At 43.3% G+C, this 21,344-nt stretch overlaps 1 protein-coding gene across 1 annotated transcript in view; it reads right to left on the bottom strand.

The window, feature by feature from the left end:
- Nucleotides 1–20,177, bottom strand: part of IL12RB2 (interleukin 12 receptor subunit beta 2) — a 25,203-nt gene extending 5,026 nt beyond the window's left edge. Inside the window, exons 1-12 of the mRNA XM_019530645.1 lie at nucleotides 19,828–20,177; nucleotides 19,481–19,576; nucleotides 18,680–18,946; nucleotides 17,592–17,706; nucleotides 14,487–14,665; nucleotides 14,168–14,310; nucleotides 13,420–13,564; nucleotides 10,983–11,062; nucleotides 4,741–4,960; nucleotides 2,670–2,858; nucleotides 1,705–1,806; nucleotides 1,451–1,617 (exon numbers count right to left, since the gene is read on the bottom strand). Coding sequence (XP_019386190.1) covers nucleotides 1,451–1,617; nucleotides 1,705–1,806; nucleotides 2,670–2,858; nucleotides 4,741–4,960; nucleotides 10,983–11,062; nucleotides 13,420–13,564; nucleotides 14,168–14,310; nucleotides 14,487–14,665; nucleotides 17,592–17,706; nucleotides 18,680–18,946; nucleotides 19,481–19,538 — 1,665 coding nt within the window. The 5' untranslated portion in view covers nucleotides 19,539–19,576; nucleotides 19,828–20,177. The remainder of the gene's footprint in view (nucleotides 1–1,450; nucleotides 1,618–1,704; nucleotides 1,807–2,669; nucleotides 2,859–4,740; nucleotides 4,961–10,982; nucleotides 11,063–13,419; nucleotides 13,565–14,167; nucleotides 14,311–14,486; nucleotides 14,666–17,591; nucleotides 17,707–18,679; nucleotides 18,947–19,480; nucleotides 19,577–19,827) is intronic.
- Between the last annotated feature and the right edge of the window lie 1,167 nt (nucleotides 20,178–21,344).

The raw sequence follows: 21,344 nt of genomic DNA, 5'->3' as shown, positions 1-21,344 counted from the left end.
TTTTTAAGTGTGGAGAGGCTGGGTGTTAGGGGGCAGGCTCTCCTTTCTTCCTGCTCCACAAATAAGTCTCCCATGTTTGGCTGACAGACTTGGTGGGCAAATCCACAAGCATGGCGTGGAAATATTCTAGCATCAGGGCCTCAATTTGGGTTCATTGCCTTACTTTCTCTAATGTCCTAAACCTAAGTTTTCTGGGTATCTAAGTAGTCTTCCTAGGAACTTAAGACCTGAATTTATTTACTTTTTTTAAAAAAAGGAACCTCACCATTATAGGTACTTAAGAAGGACAAGGCTTTTCCCTTTCCTCCCTGAAGGTTGCCTTTACGGCATTGTGGAGCATGGGACATATTAGTCTGCAACTGGCTGCCATCTCCCAGATCTGTCAGCCACAGGTGCTGTCAATAAGAAGCTTGTGAAAAACAAAAAGGTTTTAGGGCTTAACTGGAACCACCATGTATTAGCATACATGGTGGGTCCATCTGATGGGCTGTGGGGGGAGGCTGTGTGCACTGGTAATAAATACAGGGCTACAGCAGATAACAGCTGCTTTTCATTACTGCTTCTATATGAAAACAAGGATGCTCAGCTGAGAAGAAGGGTCCTAAAAGACCTTGTGTTATAAAATAGAGAATGTTCTTGTAGCTGGGACCTTTTGTGCTATGGTGCAAATCTGCGTGAGGAGAACTAAGGTAAGTTCTTCATTATCCTTCATGATAATAATAAATCCCTGGGATACAAAAGACTCAATGTTACTTTGGGTGTAATGAGATCTACGCTATCTTCTTGTCTGAAGATGACTCAGTGTAGCATGGGGACTGAATGCTTTCTTTCTCTAGATGTTGCTGGTGAGCAAAAATCACCATAGACTTAGATATGTGTTAGGTGACAGCATGAAAGGAATATCTGGATGTGCAAAACTCTGTCACTACAGTACCCAGGTACTCGTAGTGAGGAAATGCTTGCGTGCTGTTTTACCATTTGTTGTTGTTTTCTGGTTTAGGAGCTGTAAGGAATGACTGGTACAATAAGAATGTGTGGGAAGTGTGTATGCACAAATGCACTCCCCACCTAGTAAACTCTTCACTGGCGTGGGTGTACATCCTATAGTTTCTCAGAAAGCCTGTTATCTTACTTAATCTATTACTTAAAGAGACCACACCAGGTACTGTTTAAGCAAATAGCTGCATGCAGGCAAGGTGGCATACCTAAATGCCAATGCAAGTGAGAATTTTAAAGTAGCTTAAAAACCCGGTATTCCTGTTGCCTCTCCAGGTCTTTTAAGCAGATCCCAGACCAGAACCTTGAATATGAACCTTGGCCCAATTATTGAGGCAGGTCAACTCAAGATAAGCTCCTCTATAGCTTTCCACATTCACTCTGCAAATCTTGAGCATAGGACTCTTACTGTGACACTCTACATGAGAACAAAGCTACTACTATGCCTTTTCACCAGATACCTACTGTACAACTTAGGGGCCACTTCTGCATTTTTGTTCTGCAAGTATATGTTGTAACTGGTGATGCAGCCCATTTGCTGATGGTCGGGGATTTCATCCCATGAAACCCAAGCGCCGTCTGCCTCTACTGTTGCGGAAACCTGGGGTCCAGCTGCTGGTGCTGCAAAAAACAAGACTGTCTTTTTTTAAAGTCAAATGGTCCAGCTAGTTTAAACATAATACTTCAAATGGTATTACCATAGTTTACCTTCCTGTCTTGAGTATCCCCTGGTTGAAGCCACTTGTCCAGCTCTGTTTTTATAAAGTGCAAATACATTGATGTGATAGCATGCACAATGCTTTATGTTCTCTGAAAGAAGAGATTAACACTGGGTATGTGATCAAAATATTATTTACTTAGTAAATTAAGTTAAAATTCTATTTTATTCTTCAAATGGAGCAAAAAGCTGCTGGTAACCTTAGCCTCCTGTCTGGCAGTTTTGAACGGTGTGTGAGAGAAATGTATCCATGGGAAGGCTAGAACACAAGCGATTCTGAAATGTGAACACCTGTTTGTGGACTGGAGGCAGCTCTGGCTGCCACTGGTGAATGAAAACTTGAAGAAAATCTCTTCACACAACTTAGTTTTAGGGAAGCAGAAGAGAAGCAAGCAATGTAAAGCAGCTTGTAGGTTTAATATATGTGCTGCATGGGGTTGCTGTGGCTTGTGGGATGCTAGTAACTTGCTTTCCTCTGGTGGAGAACAAGATAGTGAGGTCCTTGTGAAGCCAGTTGGGAGCAAGCTGGCATGCAACAGTAGCAGCACAGCCAACTTAGAATAATAATGAATAACAAACTAATATCTAGATAGTTCTTCAGCATGCCCTGCACTGATCCTTTGGGATTTGCTGGGATGAATAATTACTGATTGTTTGACTCGGGAAGGTAATGGAGTTGTATGCTTTGTTGCAGAGTTCAGGGGTTTGTCCAGCACTCGTCTTATTTCATATGGAAAGGATGACTATTCACAGTCCATTTTAAAAAAGTTTTTAAAAATCTACTTATCGGTTACAAACATTCAGGAATCACTGACAATATAACTATGCAGAACTTGACTTAGGGAAGGGTGATAGATGAATATGTTTAAAAATTCTTCAGAACAACTTTACTCCATGGGAGTGTTTCTAAATGGAATGATATTTCAACAACGTTCTACTTCTAAATTACAGTTACCCGAAATGACTGTAGACAAGTCAGATGCCAGAAGCTTTATCCAGTTTAGATGGCGTCTGGAGCTGGTACTTCTTACCCATTCCACTATGTATCCATTGATGAATGATGAAGGATCACTGGGAGGCTCCCAAGTGACAAAGATGCTGTCGTTCCCCTTTGATGTAGCAAAGACACTCTGAGGAGGTAAATCTTAAGGGGACAGGTGTGGGGGGGCGGGGAAGATCACAACAAACATTTTGTTATGCTTCTTTAACCTCCTATAAGTGATAGGTAATATTTATTTCTCACAAACTGTTGTATTTTGGATTGATAGATGTGACATAGTGCATCTTTTAATTGTAGCTGCTGCCTTTCTGCAGCTCAATGCTCTGCAATGTACACATGTAATAAAAGAAGCCATTTTCAGAGTCATGGCTTATTGACAGACTAAATCTATTGAAACTAGTAAAAGGGCTGGAGTGTTAACACTTCCTACTGCCAATTTAATACAGGCTTCAGGGAAAAATTAATAGAACCATTAAAATGGACTTTAAAAAAAGCGGATGCCGCAGGAAGCAATTGGGATGAAGTTGTACCCTTAGCTCTTATGCACACTTGCCTTAGAGTGCAGATCAATTGGTTGTTCTCCCTATTAGGCACTCATAGGTCATCTAATATCTAGAAGCAGGAGCCATTTGGCACCAGCAACCCTTTCAGAAGAATGGGTGCAATACCTTAAGCAGCACCTGTTCTCGACACATCCACTGCCAGGTCTCACCTGCAGTTGGAGCAATAAACCAAACTACTGTATAAGGCAAAAGGGGATTTAAAGGAATGATAAGTGAGAGACAAAATAATGGTGCAAAATCCTACCCCTCATCCCTTTCCCAAACCCACAGGCTTATGTTGCATCATGAGATGGCAATCAAAGTATTCAGAGCTTAACACATCTATGCCCACCCCGAGTTGCTGTTAATGTTGCTTGCACTCAGGAACCGCCTGGCTCTCGTTACCAGGCAAGAGTCATGAGTGCACGTGCTCCACACAAGGGTGAAACCCTTGCCTTCAGGTTCAGCTGGTGTCCCTTTTACCTGTAGAAGGGGAAACTGATACTAAAGCCGGATCATCAAGTTTCTGCCTACCTGAGGATGAGCATTGGACATAATCTGACTATAAGACAATGGTGGCTGAATTGCATACTTAAAGTAGCTCTTTTACCCACAAAATAGCCATGTAGCAATGGTGTCTATACGCATTTCTATTTAGACAGTGGAACAGGATCTATACTACTGATCTGAGCAGGTAGATCAGGCTGCCTTTGTGGGAGGTACCTGGAGGATGTTAATGCACGACAAAATAAGGAACCATGTGGAGGACATGCAGAGTTCATTACTACCACAGACATGGACAAGGACTAAGAGCGATCCTATTTACATTGCAAATAAGCACTGACACTTCTGTACCAGAAGGCAATTTGTGCTAGTCTAGATTGCTGTCATCCCTTAATCATGGCTAATTGAGTTCATTTGCTAAAAACTGTTACAAGGTCGCAACTGCTTATAGGAAATCCTGCTACTAATTAGTTACAAACATTATTACAAATTAACAATGGTTTAAGACTGATCAAAACTAATCTTAATTGGTACAAAGTAAAAGGATAGCTTTTTATAGATCTTGTGCTGCAGAAGCATTTGTCCCAGCATACAGAATGTCACTCCTTTGCCCAATATGGAGACAATGGCCTTAAATGTATGCTATTTTTGTAGTACTACAGGCTGTGAAGGAACCATCTGTTCTCTCTCCCGCCTTGGGAGGGATAATGTGCAAGCACAGGAGGCCCAGGGGCCCCTCTGTAGCGCCACATGTCAGAATACAGACATTGCATATGGTGCTACAAGACACCCTGCTACAAAGAAGTTTCTCTCTCCTGGGTAAAGAGGAATATTTGTGATGAATCTGCCATATTTTTGTTGATACAAAGTGGCTGCATGTGTTGGTCTTTAGTGCAGGAAGGATGTTCTTAGCACTAAGAACATAATGTGTGCACCTACCCCGTATCACTTCTATCGATTCAAGTAGCAAAGGTGTTTACCAGAAACATTCAGATGAGTATCAATGGATGTAGGAGGAAAGGTTCCTCTTGAGTTATGAGCACAGACCGTTATGTGATAGTTCATCTTGGGGATAACCTTAGTATAGTGAGTTTGTGTGGTAGTGTTCACTTCTGCTGTTTGAGGACTTTCGTGGCTGTCTTCTTGAAAGGTCACACTGTAATGCAGGATCTTTCCTCTTGCTTTTGATTCATTTAAAACCTACAATGAAAAACAAATTGTAACTTACCCTCAGGAAAATAGTGGGGGAATCACAAAAGTTAAAAAGAAGGGAGGGAAAAATGGGGGGTGGGGCATAGAGACCTACAGAAGCTTTTTGGAGCACATTTCAGGGCTGTTTACTTGAAGTTAATTGGTTGAAGTGCATTGAGCATTCCCCAGCCAGAAGCAAAAGTCTACCAGCCCAGGGGAAAGGGTTGCAAAAGGGGCAGAACTGGGAGAGGAGACAGCTTGTGTGTTGTTTCCCCCAACCCCAGCACCCCAGTTTCCCCACCTGGAGGAGCAAACAGCACTTCCCCTACCCATCCCCAAGCTTTCTCCTCCCCCTGTGCCTTTTCTGACCCCTTCCCTGGGGCTGCTAGGCTTTCAGTGCCAGCTGGGGAATGCTTTCCCCAGCCTGCAGCAGCTATCCTGTTGCAACAAAATGCCACGATATGGCTGCTTGCTGAGGAGTTTCCCAGCAAGCAGCCAAGTGGTCATACCATGGCATTTCATTGCAAACCACATATTTTTTTCATGAAAATCTCTTAATTCTGTGACCTTTAACAAAAGTGTGAAATCACAATTTAAACCAGGCCCTATTTAGCAGGCCCTTTCATTTCCGCTCAGTTTAAAAACAAAGAAAAGAAAATATTCTAGCAGAGATGGGTACATGCTAGATGCAGATAGTGGTAGGGTTTGGTTTTTTTTCTCTTTCTAGGGGGGGCATGGGTTGGTTGGTTGGTTGGTCTGTCTGTCTTGCAACTTCAAGACTGCTTTTGTTATGAAAGTCTTATGAAATATTAGCAGTTCATTTAGGTGCCAAAAGCAGCTATTATTGTTAGAGAAATGGCAAACACAACAATGAGATGCTGGCTGAAGTCCTATGGCACTCTTCTAGGAAACTTACCTGAATGATTTAACAGGCCACTCTGGCCTTAAAAGTTATACTTCTATGCCAGGATACTCATTAAATCTCTGGCAGAGAAAATCCCAATCATTTACTAATTGCAGAGCAATCTCTTTTTTGTTCTGATGACTACCACTTTGCAATACTTTTAGGCCACCAATGTGCAAAAACTACTGGGAAGCTACTACATCTTTTGTAACGACCATAGGGAACTTGGGGCAGGTACGGACATTACACTTTTACCAGTGTAAGTGATCAGAAAGCAGTCTATACCCATAATAGAACAGAAATTTGGTGTACACAGACTGGTTTAAAAATGGGGGAACCAAGTCTAAGATCTGCTCCTCCCCGACGCCCACAGAAGGGCAAATGTGTGTTCTGATCTACACTGCACTGCTCACAGAAAACCATGCATCTTGGATCACTTACACCTTGGGTTTTTGAATGTCTGTACCTAGCCTTAACCTATAAAATTGAATAATTCTATCTGTAGTACAGGAGTTTACAGGTTGGTTTAAAAATGCTACAGGGAAGTTGTTCCCTGTTCAATTCTACTGGATTTTCTTTAAGGGAAATATGATGATCTTACTTCCCCTTCAGTGTAGAGGAGAGGGAGACAAAACTTTAACTTTTTTCTTTCTTTTTGTTGGATCTGTGGTAAAATATGACTTCTGTCCTCTGGCAGCTCTAGGAAGCAGTGTCAGCATCCATAAAGATGTTTCCATTCGCTAACAACCCTGAGATCAGCAATGCTACTTGGCTTCATTTAAACCCCAGGGGGAAGAAAGCCGTTTAACTTTGTGTATAACTAAAACTTAATTCTAATCTTGATTCTGTGTAACTATGTTCTCTGCGACAGTTGAAGTCACATCTGAGGCTGGAGTTTCAAAGAAGCTCGAGGCAGTCGGTACCAAATCATATAGGGCAAATGGAACTTGGGGATCCAGGTTCACCCCCTTTTGAAAATCCCATTGTAACATACTGAAAATGATGCTACCTTTCTTCCACATTGAAATGCAGCAAAGGATCTTTTCTTTATATTCTTTTGCATTACATTTCTATTTCTGCTCTGCTCACAAACCTTGTTAGTATGTCTTAAGTGTTGTTTTTCTAGAAATCTGAGACTCTTCCAGTAAACAACAACTAACACTGAGCTAGGCTCTAATTACAAGAGCAGCAACACATATCAGTATGGTAACCAATGACAAAAAGCCATTAAACCGGAGATGCACTGAAGTGTTGCAACTGGAGGGGGAGTCATTTTTCCTCCAATACAAGAGGACATAAATCCTCTCTGAGAAATGCAAAGGAAAATAATCACTGCTCATGTATAAAAATGAACTTTTTTGACTGTGTCCTCTTACTGCAGTAACTAATGAACAGTTTTTTTGGCCTATATCAGTCCTGTAAGCACTAACTAGAACAGTGGGGGACCTCTTTTTGGCAGCTGTGCCACAAACTAGCCCCACATGTTCTCTAAGTGCCACCTGAATCCTCTTCCTCTGCCTGATCCTCTGCTCTCCTTCCTGCCTTACTTGCCACCGTGCTGCCTGTCCCCTGCTGTGGGCCACACACAGAGGCTGCCTGTACCACTTCTGGCACCCCTATCTTTTTAGTTATTCTAGTTCAGGGGTGGCCAACCAAATCTGTTAAATCCTTGGTCTTTTTTAATAAAGAGGACTAATATGGTGAAAGATATTCCTGTACTACTAACAAGTTCTTCTAAGTGTGTACACACGGCAATTGGGCTACAGTTTCTCCACCAAGGTCTTTCTTCCAGCCCCATGATATCCAAGGGTTCTTTCTGTGCAAGGCAAGGCCCATTGGATAGGGCCTTAAATTCAGATGGTCTTCTGAAGGTAATCAAGAGAGTTATTACTTCCTGGAAATAATACACCAATACATGCCTTTCTTCCTTTCCAGGAAAGGGTTCAGTCTTGCCTCTCACTTATTTGCTGTCTTAGGTACTGGAAACAACCTAAGATACCTGGGAGGCTGTCAAGAACACTTGCTAGAACAAGCGACCTTCAGGACTATGGTCTGTCACTTTACAGTAACTTTGTTCAAATTGGCTACTTACTCAGGTAGTGCTTTAAGCTTCCAAAACTTTCTTAAAATACGTAGTTTGAGGCTCTGAATCAACTCAGCCCCCACCCATTCCAATTATTTCAAGATGAGGTAATGCTTTTCTGAATAAGCAAGCTATTTATAGTAATAGCTGCCTTTGCTAGAAAATGAGATGCATGCTAACTACTTTCAGTTCTTCTGTAACAGGCTGTCACTTCCTACTTACTCTCTCTTCTCAGAAAAAAAAAAAGGCAGGTTATAATTATATAATTATAATTAGTTATAACCTCAGTGAGCCCCTATGGCACTAACTCTAATCCCTTGTCGGAAATGAGCTGACTTGCAGCACATCTGCTTCTAGAGGCAACATTTTCACAATAGAAAAGGCCAGGGCATTTGAAGAAGCAGAAGTGCATTTTGTGTGACCTAGTAGTACTAGTTGCCATGTCTTTGGCTACTAAGTGTATACAAGACTACCCCTTGCCTCGGTGAGGGCCTGCACCCCCTTAAGCAGCACCCTTCCCAGCATCATAGTCTCAGCATTTTGTCCCCAAACAACAGTCCTCATGGCTTCAGGGGGTGTCTGTGATCTTTCCTAACTCTCTCTTGGTGTCAGGTGAGCCTATCGCCCATGATCTCCATTCTTTAACGGGTTTAAACTGCTGCTGAAAGTGAGATCTTAAGGAGGAAGCTTGTTCTTTTTGCCATCCCGCACAGCTGGGCACTGGCCACTGAAGTGAGTTGGCTGGGCTCCAGCTCTGCCTTCCACAAACAGGGCCCATCCTTCCCCAAACGAATTTGTGGTTTGGACGATCTCCTCTGTTTGTTTAAAAAAAAAAAAAGAGTAGAACCTTCACTGTGGCTTGTTTAAATATCCCGATTGTAGGGGAACAGAGTCAGGGTTAAAATGAGACTTTTTAAAAGCAACTCCTGCTTAGTATAGCTCTGAAATAGATAAAGGGGAAAGGTCATAAGCTATCTTGGTACTACAGAAAGAACACGATCCTTTAGCAGGGAATACAAATAGGGACAATGTGATGTGCAGAACTCTACTGACATCAGGAAAAGTACAAGCTTTCTGTCTCTGTCCTTCTTCCCCAACTTTGGGCAAAGAATGTACCCAAGCCTCCAGTTAATCAGACTCACTAAAAATCAGTGTGTGCTACTAAATTGATAATGAACAAGGTTTAGGACTGGGCTTTGTGTTTTGCCAAAAGCAGAAGTCAAGAGGTGGTGTCCTTATAACACGAATCGAGTTGCATCATACTTTTCTTTTACCTATCCTATTACAAACAATACCTAAGATTACTACGACAGAGATCCGGTTACTTCCAGATGCACAAATTGGAAAAAACTCTGCTCTGTTTCACTGTTTCCCCTTTACAGTGGACTGACTTGGTCTTGTCTGGTTCTTTCATGCAACAAGAACAGAAAAAACTTCAACAAAAAAAAAAGGAAAATGCAATTTTATAATCAAGCTGGCAGGGACCCAGGGCAAATATAGTAACTGAAAGTACCTTGAAGGACCTTATTTGAAATGAAATCGATAGTGTCACTTTCCTATTTTCATCTTTATGACAAAAAAACTAAGCACATGCAGAACACCTGTTTGAATGTGCTATACTCTGTTTACTGTTTCAGTGAACACTAAAGTCTAAATCCCACACCAGACATGTGGTTAGTCTAATAAAAACATAATCTGCAAAAAATCCTTGCCCCTTGCATCTTTCCTAGACCGTCGTGGCTATGATCTATCTCACTCCATGTTTGTATCCTATAAATGAGGCTGATAAATATCTGGTCTGCTAAAGAAAATGTTGCTAACTCCCTGATCCTATTGCAAATCTTTCATCTTAAAGCTGCAACTACTGGAGTCAAAGTATTATTTAAGAATGTGTACTTTCACTTAGCAAGGCCTCAGCCTCGTGCTTCTGAAGAGAAGCTTGACAATGTGACTTGAGTAGCCTGAAGACTCAAAAGCAGAATGCAAAAAAAAATGAACTCTTTAATTTTTTTAAGTAAATATGAAGATTTTTTTCTGTGAGTTCTGCATGTTTGCAATACTGGAGAAATTCAATGTTCTTATTGTCTGCAAAGACGCTTTTATGGTTTGGTTTTGTGTGCGTCTTTTGTTTGTTTTTCTGTTCAGTGCCTCTTGGAGGCAAGTCAAGCCAGTACAATGGGATATTGCTAGTAGTTCCATATTCTGGTATCACTAGAGGGTCCCAAGAATTACTTGGAAATTACAGAAGATCAAGATAAGAGGACTTGCCAGGTCATAGTGTCTGTCACTCACAAGTTTCATGTGGTGATTCAACTTGGATTTGTCTTGCAGAGAAAGGTAGATGAGCAAAAGATTTTTCTGAAAGCAGCAGAGGGGAACCTGTTCATGCAGTGTGCAGGGCTGTAGGCAACCTCTTCCTTGCCCTGGTCTTTACTTGGATGGCACAACTCTGCCAATAACAATGCAAAACGGGCAGGGGGGGAAGATGTATTCCCCTCCTCTTCTGAATAAAAGATTGCATTTTCAAACCTCAGATTCCAGAATGTCTTAAATTTCAGTTCTCACTGCTAGCAGGGAAGAGAAGGGGATTAGGACACTTGGGGATGAGGGAGTGAATATCATTTTCCCTTATCCCCTGGGAAAGGTGGTGAAATTGCCTGTGGGGTTAAGCCTTATAAAGGAAAAGAGTAAAAAAATACTAATTGGGGGTATATTTTTATTTCTCAGGTTGTATGCTTCTCCATCTTGTGAGACCAACCCTCCCCCCTTCAGAAAAACAAACCCAAAAAACCAAAACCAAACAAACAAACAAACCCCCCCGAAAACCTTCTCTGCTAGGCACCAGCTAGCCTGTCTGACTGTCCTTCCTGGTGCATCCTTACTGCACCAGCCAGTAAAGAGAAGACTCGATTTCCCTTACTGCACACGCACAGGCTAGCTGAGTCTTCCTCAGGCTGAGTCCTGTATTGACACAGTCTGTGCCCGAAACTGTTTTACCCTTTTTTTTTTTTTTTTTAATTCACTTTACATTGCGAGACTCTTACCTTCCAAAAGAGAGTAACATTTTGTCTTTGGGAATCTATATCCTGCATTACGTACCACACATCTAACAGCCCAACCGGGTCTAGTTGGGGAAAAAAAGGAGCGTTAATGAGAGCACTGTGACGCAGCAAAATGTTAATAGTAATGATGTTGTTAACAACAGTCTTATATTTTGGCCCATGTATAATGCTCAGAGATGAGGGCACTTAAGAAATGTATTATTGGACAGGTGATGAGCACGAGTAGCAGGATTACAGACAGGTTAAGGTGGGAACGGCCCTAAAACAAAGGAGGCGGCAATAACATTCTGGGGCACCCCTTCATATCTAGGGCATAAAAATGAGAGATGGTCATTGTCATAAACACATCTGGTTGTGCTCCCAGAGCTCTAAGTCTCTTCCTACTGTCCTGCTGCTTGTCCTGAAGAACAGATCAGTTTGCCTCAAGAGAACACCTTATCCCTGCAAGCCTCAGCTCCACTACCCTCATACCAGACCTTAGCTCTAGCAGGGGAATCTCTGCTATCTTCAGGTGGCTTCTGCTTGGGTTGTAAAAGAACGTGAGGTCCCGTCCGTCATCATCCCTGCCCCCCGCTGTGGAACGGGATAACCTCCAAGATCATTCTCTACCACCAATTAGTAAAGTAACAAAACAATGAAAGGATTGTCTGCAGCATCCAGAAGGCTGGGGTTCATCTTCCCTCTGGCTTCTGCTTCTTGCACCACCCGATGACGTGGGGCACCAGTGTGATGCAGTGGAGGATCCCTCACTCAGGGAGCTGAGGGCAGAACTGTGCCAGTGCACCCATGTGCCCAGTGTGGTGGGTGTGGGAAGTGCCTGAGGAGCCCATGGCTTACATTAATGCAGCCCCTGCAATATAAGGCCCTGCTGGTGTAGCTCATGAGATTTGCAGTCCTGAGTTGCTAAGAAATTGGACAGTCCTGTTTCATGTTATGTGTTTTCCCATTTTTCCAGCTAAATGCTTCCCTGCAAACTGTCCTAACTGAAATGTGTTCATTGAGCTGAAATCTAGCAGCTCAACAGGCATCCAGAAAGTTACGTGAAGGAAACTGTTGAGGGGGGAGGGGAGTTCACACCTTACAACAATCAATGCTTCATCCAGAAAGTGATGCTGTCAGTAGTGGCAAACAGCGTGAGTAATTGTAAGATCCTGTAAATATCTTAGTAACTTGCAAGAAAAAAAAAGAGTGAGAGAGGGGGAAGGAAAGGTAAGATAAAAGAAGTTGAAACTAAGCACACCTTTGAATGCAGATTTCCAAAAAGTCTCGTTTGAGAAGTGAAACTTTGTAAGACCTTGCTGCATACAGTTCAATTTAAAGTTAAGCCAGCAGACATAAGACCCCATAGCATGAGCAACATGCATCTGATATTAGAGTTGGCAGGAACGGATATTAATTTCTTCAGTCAGACTGTATGTTCCTGGAAATATCAGCTGTTCGTAATGCGCAGAGTAGTGGAAATGCCTCATGTTCATCTCATACTCTACTGTGGGCTTAGCTGCTTCCAGTCCAAATGGCCAGATTCTGCTCTGTCACAACAGTGTGGATCTCAAGGGATTCGTGTATTCAGCGTCCTGCATTTCAGTGACGAAGGGGGCACTTAAACTAAAGCTCATTTGACAAGCTTTAGTTAAAGTGCCCCCACCGCCATTTTGAAGCACAGGGAGGCTCAATACATGAGACACTGAGGTTGCTGAAGCATGCTAATTAGCACGCTCCAGCAGACTGAATTAATTAAGTCTACTCCGCCATGCTGTAATTACAGCACATTGGAGTAGATGTCTCGCACATCTGCAGGCACCTCAAGGTGCTGCCCCACCTCCCACTTGCCTTCAGACTAACACCGCTTGGCTTGCTCTCTCTGTTCCTGGATGAGACAAATCAGGCAGTTTTCTAGCCCGCTCACCAGGCTTCTCAGCAGTCTGCCAGTCTTGCCACTGGTTAGCTGCTCCCAGCTCACGGAGATCTCGGAGCACTGGTTCTCAGCTTGCCCTGTTTATGATTCATCACCACTAGGTTTCCAGTAGCCCCTCAGGAACAGCATCCTAATGCTTTTGGTCACTCAGGACATCTGTGAATGCTGGGTTGCTGTGCTACTTGGTTAACACAGGTGGTGAGAAATAACAGGTTTTGCTCTTTCCCCAACTCAACGACCACAGCTCTCCAAGCTGCCTGGCTCCCAAGCTCTACTAGCTGCTTGGCAGGCTTCTGGGACTCTAAGCCACATGCAGAGCTTCAGAAACACTGAAAAATGTTCTTGTCCATCTCTCTCTCTGGATTTACACCTCTGTACCTAAGTAGAACTTGCCCCACATTTCATATGCATTCGCTTTAACTTGTTCCCAAATTATTTCTATACAGATTTTTACACACACGCTAAATGCAACAACCTGTCCTTTTTTTTTTTTTTTTATATTACCGGCTTCCGAAGTCTGTGTTTGAAATGTACTCCAGTCACTCCATATTCCACGGCTGGGATGAAACCTGCAGCTAACCTGAAATTCATACTCTGTATATGGCTTCAGATCTTGCAGGCTGTATCTTCTAGTACTTAACCAGTTAACCTTTAATGAAATTAAGATTTAAGCATATTTAATAAGGGCTAAAGGCAGCAATGCTCTGAATTTTTTATGTTTGAATCATGTGCAGAAAAAAACCCTTTTAAAATTAATGAAAAACTAATTATAAGCAGCTTCGAATAACCTATGATAAAAGAACCATAATGAATTCTTGCAAAGACTTGCAATTCAGTGAATCTGTGAATTCTTTAGGGGGAAAACCCCCCCACTATTTAACTATGGGTAGATTATCACATCTTCCACTGTTCACTTAATGCTTTACACACTATTTCTACATTTTTATGCTATTACATTTATTTGAAGCCTGACTTGACTCCCATTTAAAGGCTTCCATTAATTTCAGTGGGAGGTGGGGTACTTGTTTAACTTAACAAATGGAAGCTATGTGATTTCATTTTGAGTTACAAGTTATAAAAAAAAAAAGTCAGAAATACTTTTGTGTGTGAACAAAGGGTTGTGCCAACCACTCAGGTTCTTCTCCTGCGAAGACTCAAATGTTTGACTTCAGTGGGACTATTCATATAACTATAGTAAAGAAAACCCCAATAATCAACCAGTCCCCCTCTCCCCTCCCCCAAGTAGTATTACCATAGTCCACTGCTGTCTGGTAATTTGTCGATATCTCAGTCTAAAGTGTTGTGTCGATTGTTGATCCTGCCACACAATGGTGCAATTTGTTCCAGAATTATTGTCAAATTTCACTATAACATCTGTTGGGGGGTGAGGTTTCACTAGTGGCAAAGACAAAAAAAGGCCACTTAGATATACAGTAGAATGTAAAACGTAATGCTGCAGTAGCAATAGCCCTTTAGTTATTCAGACTACTTACTACATTTATTTAGATTTGCACTGGCATATTCAAACACTTCTTACCAAACACCCAGAATACACCAAAATAAACATTTACCTATGTCTATTAACATGAATGTGAGTGGCTTTGAAAAAGCACTTCCCAGTCCATTTGAAGCAACAACCACAGCTGTGTAACTGGATTCAAAATTCAGCTTTTTTCTCAGATCCAGTAAGCCATATTTATTATTCACATTCTTTTCTGAAAAACTGAAGATATCTGTTCCATTTGACAGCCTAGAAAAGAAGAGCAATTCTTGCTTAAAGTCTTCAACACACATGCTATGGGGCAGATGTAACAGGGTGAACTTCCCTCTTTATCTCTGGACATCTATGCAGGTTTAGACCAGGTGGGAATCCGGCACGGTTTCTTCTCATTAATATACAACCGTTTACAATTGATGGCCACTTCTAATGGAGAAAAAATGACATGATCTGACAGATTAGCACTTAACTGTAGATGTTTTAAACCAAGGGCATTGAACTAGAGGCCAGGCTAGGACTGATCCCCCTGTGCGGTACTCATGGCAGCTGGGCCAAGCTCACATACTGCACACAGGATATGGTGGACACATGCAGTGTCTGCCCTGGACCAACTCCATGTTGTGTGCACAACATGTGGCACTGAATCCAGCCCACGTTTTGCATGCAACGTGGGGAGCTGGTGATGGGGCTGGTCCGGTGACCCCCATGGGCCAGATCATGCAACTCCACAAGCCAGGTCTGGCATGCAAGCCATATGTTTGATACCCCTAGTTTAAATACTTTATACCGCAAATGTAAAGCAAACTGCTAAAATGATGCTGGACTACAAGTATTTGGGTAGATTACTGCTACAACAATGGAAAAATTAACTACGTTGTCTTTGTTAACAGCAGTGGGTAGAGAGGTTTGTGGTGACTAGGATTTTTATTTGTTTGTTTTGGTACGTCTTTTTTTTGCATAGCTTATGTGAAAGAGGAGTTGTCCGAACACAGAACTTGAAGCCAGAAGATTGGCTAGGATAGTCCGTCCACCAATAACACCTTCTGGTCTTCCGCTAACATTTCAGTCTGAGATTAGGTGAGCGCACCCTTTAACCTCTTTCCCTCCTTCTCTTGACCTCTGAAGTAGAGATGGTTGTATTTGCATGACAAGGTGTTTGTGGCTGACTAGCCTATCTTAGTTAAGGGCTGTAAAGTGCTGTGAAGATGCACAAAGGTATAGAAATGCTAATTAACTGTCAAATGTAGTGTGAGAAAAATCTCTCACGACATTCTTCACACATTTTGCTCCTTTTACTTGTCATTTGATTTCTCATCATATTTTTGGATTGGAGGGTGGCAAGTTTCTACAGGCAGTCTTCAACTTACAGTGATCTGAGTTACAACATTTCATACTTACAACGTTTATAAATTGACACCCTGTTTCAACTTTCTGACATCAGTTTTGACTTTACGACACTTGATTCAACGTGTCACCATGCCAGCGAAGAAGTTCGCTGTGTCACCCATCTCCCTGGAGAACATCTGTCCAAACTTCCTTGGACACTTTAAGAAAGCAGACAAGACTCCAGAAAAATCTGCAGCCAAGACTCCCAAGAAGACTCTAGCTAAGAGCCCTTGAAAAAGTCCAACCAAGAGCCCTTGAAAAAGTCCAGCAAAGTCACCTCAAAGAAGTCCTTCCGAATCAGTATGATTGCTATTTACAATAGAAATACATTAAAGTAGCTATACAAAAAAATAGAACTCTTGTTTCCAAAATGATACCTTCTATTAATGTAGCTATATTATCTGGAATTAATGTAGCTATATTACTCATCTATAATTGATTGAGTACAAAATTCTGGGGTATTTTTGGTGAAAATAGGGTATCAGGCCTTGGGTCAGGAACCAATCCCCTATTTATAACTTTGTTTCCAATGGGAAAATCAGTTCTGAGTTGCAACTTTTTGACTTACAATTGGTTCCTGAAAACCATGTCTTGTCCTAAGTCAGAGGACTGCCTGTATTACCAGTACAAACAGCAATGCCATCTGGTAACCAGAACTAAAAATACTGACCACAGCATCAGTACTTTAATTTAGGAATGGGGGCAACTAATTAACAGCCCTGGCCACTAACTTTGGGGGGCAGAGGGCACAAAAATACCTGCAGCTGCAATGGCAGCTGACTTGCACTGTGGCAGCCAGCCCTGCCCAGGTATCATGTGGCTGGTGCAGGTGTGCAGCTCCCCAGCTGTGCCTCTGCACACCAGGAGGGAAAGGGGAACCAGCTGATACATAAAACCTTTGGGAGGCCATTTTGGCTGGAGAGCCGCTCAACCTGTCCCACTGTCTCCAAAGGGCAAAACACTGTTCTGAGTGGAAAGAGGTCTTGATAAAGTGCTTGTCATCTCCTGTACTAAAAGAGACTTGATTTACTTCTCCTGGCACCTCAAGGTGCGAAGTTTATGTGCAGCTCCCTACTGTCATCCCCTGTTGGAAAGCTTCCACAATAGACTCTAATCTGCTCTGGTGGGGGTATTGATAGGATTAGAAACTAAATCTCTCTTCTACCCCTGGTATCTGAGCAGCAAGGGAGGATAACACATTTCTAAGCCATTGCCACTAGCCAGGTTGCAAGTCACAGTGCTTCCCAAACTTTTCCTCAGCATGACCCCATTATGCCCCATTTCCTCAGCATGGCCCCTTACTCCAAACCCACAGCCCCCCCCACCCCTGCAACCCCACCTGCTGATCTTGTGACCCCATTTGGGGTCATGACTTGCAGTTTGGGAACTGCTACTATAGGCTCTCGATCTCTTCTTGGAAGTACTTCCAGTCGTACAGCAACAGGCCAGAGAGTACGTCAGGGCATCCCTGGAGCAGAGCAAGCTGCTTCCCAGTATTAAACATTCACTTCCTAGGAGAAAGCATCACTTGGAACATGATGCAGTCTTTGTACCCTTGTGGTCATGTAGGGGCTATGCTGCTATAGATAAAAACATGAGCTGACACATGCTTTATGCAACTAGAATAACCTTTAGTTCCCTGGGAATCTTGCGTTGTCTCTACTTTGCTTCTTCCTAAAAAACTTCTGCCTTGATAAAAAGGAGTTGGTCTGCCAGAAACAGTAAAGATTTTTGCCCACAGAGATATTATTTGCTTCTAGGTTTAAGGGACCCCCGTCCAGCAGTTACTTACTGCAGCATGTATGTAGTGTTTATGTGGGTAAATCTTCCTTTATCCCATCTACAAGTTGGATTGCCATCTTCTCCAAACTGAATACAGGATACATTTGTTGGCTGATCTGGAGGATCTTAAGCAGATTTTCTTGTCAATAGGTGGAGAAGAAATAGGTAACTGTTTTTCACATGAGAAGTTTGGTGTGCTTTTTGTGTTTTTAGGCCCTGTTTAGAACACACCTATTCTTTAATCAGGTTATTTTTTTCACAGGAGACCAAGCTAAGGGCCTAATCATCACTGACTATTCTGCATAATTTGTCTCTCCTAACAGGAGGCTCCCAATGGACATGACCCTAAATGTGCACAGCTCTTTACAGAATCAGGCCCAAAAGCTTTGCTTACAGCAACTCACTGCTGGCCCCTTAAAACAAAACACATCAAGGGGAAACACCCCTTGTACCACACCAGTTAATACAGGCTACTCTGAATGCTCTGGGATCCCGTTAGCACAGATTCTTATGATCCCTGCTGGGGTGGGAGGACTGCAGGGAGCTTGCCTTGCCCCCAAACCACAGACCTGGGGATCACCTGGAAGCCAGCTCCATCTATTCAGAGACCCTTTTCCAGTACTCCCTATATCGGACTCTTTCCCACACTCATACTGTTGTGGACACTTCCATATAACACTGCCTGAGGATCTTTCCCTTCCACACCAAATATCTGTGCCACATTAATCTAGTCTGTTTGGTGGGGGGAAGGACAATACACAAACACACAGGGACAGTGAAGCATGTGTCCAAGTTGTCCCCAAAGAAATGAAAAAGGAGACAAAAACGATTTTGTCACATACATCCTCCCTGTACCACATACCTGTGTGGCATTCAGTATATGCAGAGCCCTTGGGTACCATGTTGCCTGGTCTAGGTAACCACCTTACAGCCCACAGTACTTGAGTATAAGTGAATTAAATCTACCCATCCCCTGGTGCGCTTTTGGAAGGAGTCCTCCCATTTTTAGCTTTTGAAGCTTTCCTCAGGGGCCAAGCGCACTTGACAGCCAGGGAAGAATGCACAAGAATAACAAATAGTGAACCAATGTTTCCTTACTTCCTGATTCTATATCAATTCCACAAATGAGCTTTTTTGTGTACTCGCATAATAATTTGCAAGTAAACACAAGTCTGCCATAGTCAACAACTGAAATGTCAGTGCTTATTTCAGTGCCATGAATGCTTTTTATTTCAGAGCCATTATGGAATATGGCTATCTTGTTGCATCGCTCGTGTTGCGTTAGCCGGCATGAGAGGGTGATATTAGATCCATAGGAGACTTGAGAAGCAGTGTTTGAAGACATATTTCCTTTCTGGCATTTTTCTGCAATAGAATGGGGACAAACAAATAGTTAATAAGTGCATGAACCTCTATAAGGCAAAAGAAAATCTTTCACTAGTAGCTGCACAACAATTTAGGGTTCTAGATTATACCTATTTATTGTACACTATAGTAAATGTTCACTGATTTGATTAAAAAAGAATCCTGAACAAAAGCCCAACTGCTTTATTTCATAACAACCACCTAAAGAAGTCAAAGGTAAGAAAAGTATTTGCTAACAAACTACTCAGACTGAAAGAAAAACAAAATTAGTATATTTAAGAGATTTGTCTAAGCCAGTGGTTTTTAACCTTTTTTTAATCTGCGGACCCTTAAAAAATTTTGAATGGAGGTGAGGACCCCTTTGGAAATCTTGGATGGAGGTGTGGACCCCTTTTAAATTTGTAAATGTGGGTATTCACACACTTTTGATTGATCGCTATTTATGGCTCTTTTGCAGATCCCTTAGACATAGTCTGCAGACCCCCAGGTTGAAAACCGCTGGTCTAAGCATTCAGAAACAAAACATATTTTTACCTGTTACTGCCTGCACCAAGAACCAAACTGCTAAGTGCACAATCCATTTGAAGAACATCTCTTCTCTCTCTCTAAGGTGAAATGAATGTCTTTTCCCTGTTTTTAAAAAGTGGGAAAAGCAACATTTAAAACATTTCTTTTGCTCAAGTTTCTACAGCCCCAGAATATCCAAAATACTTGTTACAATACCTACCTAAAAAATGCTTTCACACAGAGGGGTAAATTGTGACTCTAACCAGAGCGTTCAGGAGGAGCCTTGGCATTATAGCAGCCACTCCTGGAGGTGCTGCATCTCAGGCAAGCAAAATATTTATGGGAATAGGGTCATGTCCTGGTTCACTTCCTACCTTTTATCCATTGTGTGTCCTGTGCATCTACAGAGGGTTATTCATAACTGAAGATTTAAGAGTAAATTTCCCAGTTCTTTCCAGTTGTACAAGGCTAAAATCTTGCTGAACACCGAAGACGTGGGCACTTCCAGTAATGGAACTGTAGAACTTTGTGTGCTAAAGGATTAAACTCAGTAATCCACCCCTGAGGGAACACAAGTCAGGGGACAGGTTAAATGCAGAATAAGGACAGAGTACTCAGTGAGTAAACTATGCATTGATCCACTAGCCAAAACGTCCTTGGTGGGACAGTGAGAAGGGGCTGAGAGTAGTACTGGTGCACACTGAGGAATATGATAGTATTACTCGAGCATGTCTATATGTGCATTAAGACACTTTTCCTAATGCACGTTACATTTAATACTTCTAATGCAGGGGGTTTCAACCATTTTTAACACATGTACCCTTTCTGTCTCAAAGTTTCAGCTTATGTACCTTTTACATATATTTTGTTGTTTTTAAGGGGGGGGCAGATCAAGGTCCCATAGTAAGGGTGGAAGTGGAGCAGGAGGGGGGCACGGGGAGGAGGGTCAGCTCCCACTGCTGTGCAGACCCTGGGAGGGCATGGGGGCCATGTGCCCCCAGATCTGTGCACGGGGGCAGGCAGGCTGCTGCTGTGAGCTGGGCTCTTCCTAGCGGGAGGGCTGTGCTCAGGGTGGGCTGCACTCAGGGTGGGGTGGGGTGCGGTGGCGCTGAGGGGGGCTGTGGGAGAGGTTGCAGCCACCTCAGAATTCACCATAGCCCCCGCCAACCCCCCCTCCCAGTGCAGTCCAGCCCAACACCCCTGCTGGGAACAGCCCAGCCCTGCCCTGGCCACAGCCTGCCATGCCCCTCAGGTAGATCTGGGGGTACATGCCCCCCCACACCCTCCTGGGTGTGCGCAGGGCATGGGCAGGCTGGGGCTAGAGCTGCACCGGGCTGTTCCTGGCAGGGGCTGGTCCGGGCTGTGCTCAGGGTGGGCAGCAGCCGTGTTGGGAGGGGGGCTACAGATAGGGCTGCAGCCACCCCAGAATTCGCCGTAGTCCTCCCCCACTTCCAACTGCCCAGCACACCCCAGCCCAACACCCCTGTCAGGAACAACCCAGCCCTGCCCTGGCCCCAGCCCACTGTGCCCCATAATCAGATCCAGGGGCACATGCCCCCCCATGACCTCTCGGGGTGCACATAGCGGTGGGAGCTGCCCCCCTGTGCAGCTCATTCCCTTGCCCTGCCCCTGCTGGACAGCCCCTGCCCCAGCTCCACTCACTCCCCTCACAACAAACTTACCGGCCAGACCAGGCTGCTGTCTTGGCCACCTGCATGCTGTGCTGCTGCTGCTGCAGGCACGCACATGGAGTTCTGCATATCCCTTATGGCCTTTTTAAGTACCCCTAGGGGTACACGTACCCCTGGTTGACAACCACTGCTCTAATGTGAGGTACTAAACAAATGTGCATTAGTTTGCCGTAATGCACAATAACGAATGCACACAATTT

This window comes from Crocodylus porosus, unplaced genomic scaffold (genome assembly GCF_001723895.1).
Source record: "Crocodylus porosus isolate Cpor-Errol unplaced genomic scaffold, CroPor_comp1, whole genome shotgun sequence".
In the NCBI taxonomy this organism is placed as follows: Eukaryota; Metazoa; Chordata; order Crocodylia; family Crocodylidae; genus Crocodylus; species Crocodylus porosus.
The sequence above is the reverse complement of the archived record's forward strand: the minus strand, read 5'-3'. Positions and strand labels throughout refer to the sequence as shown.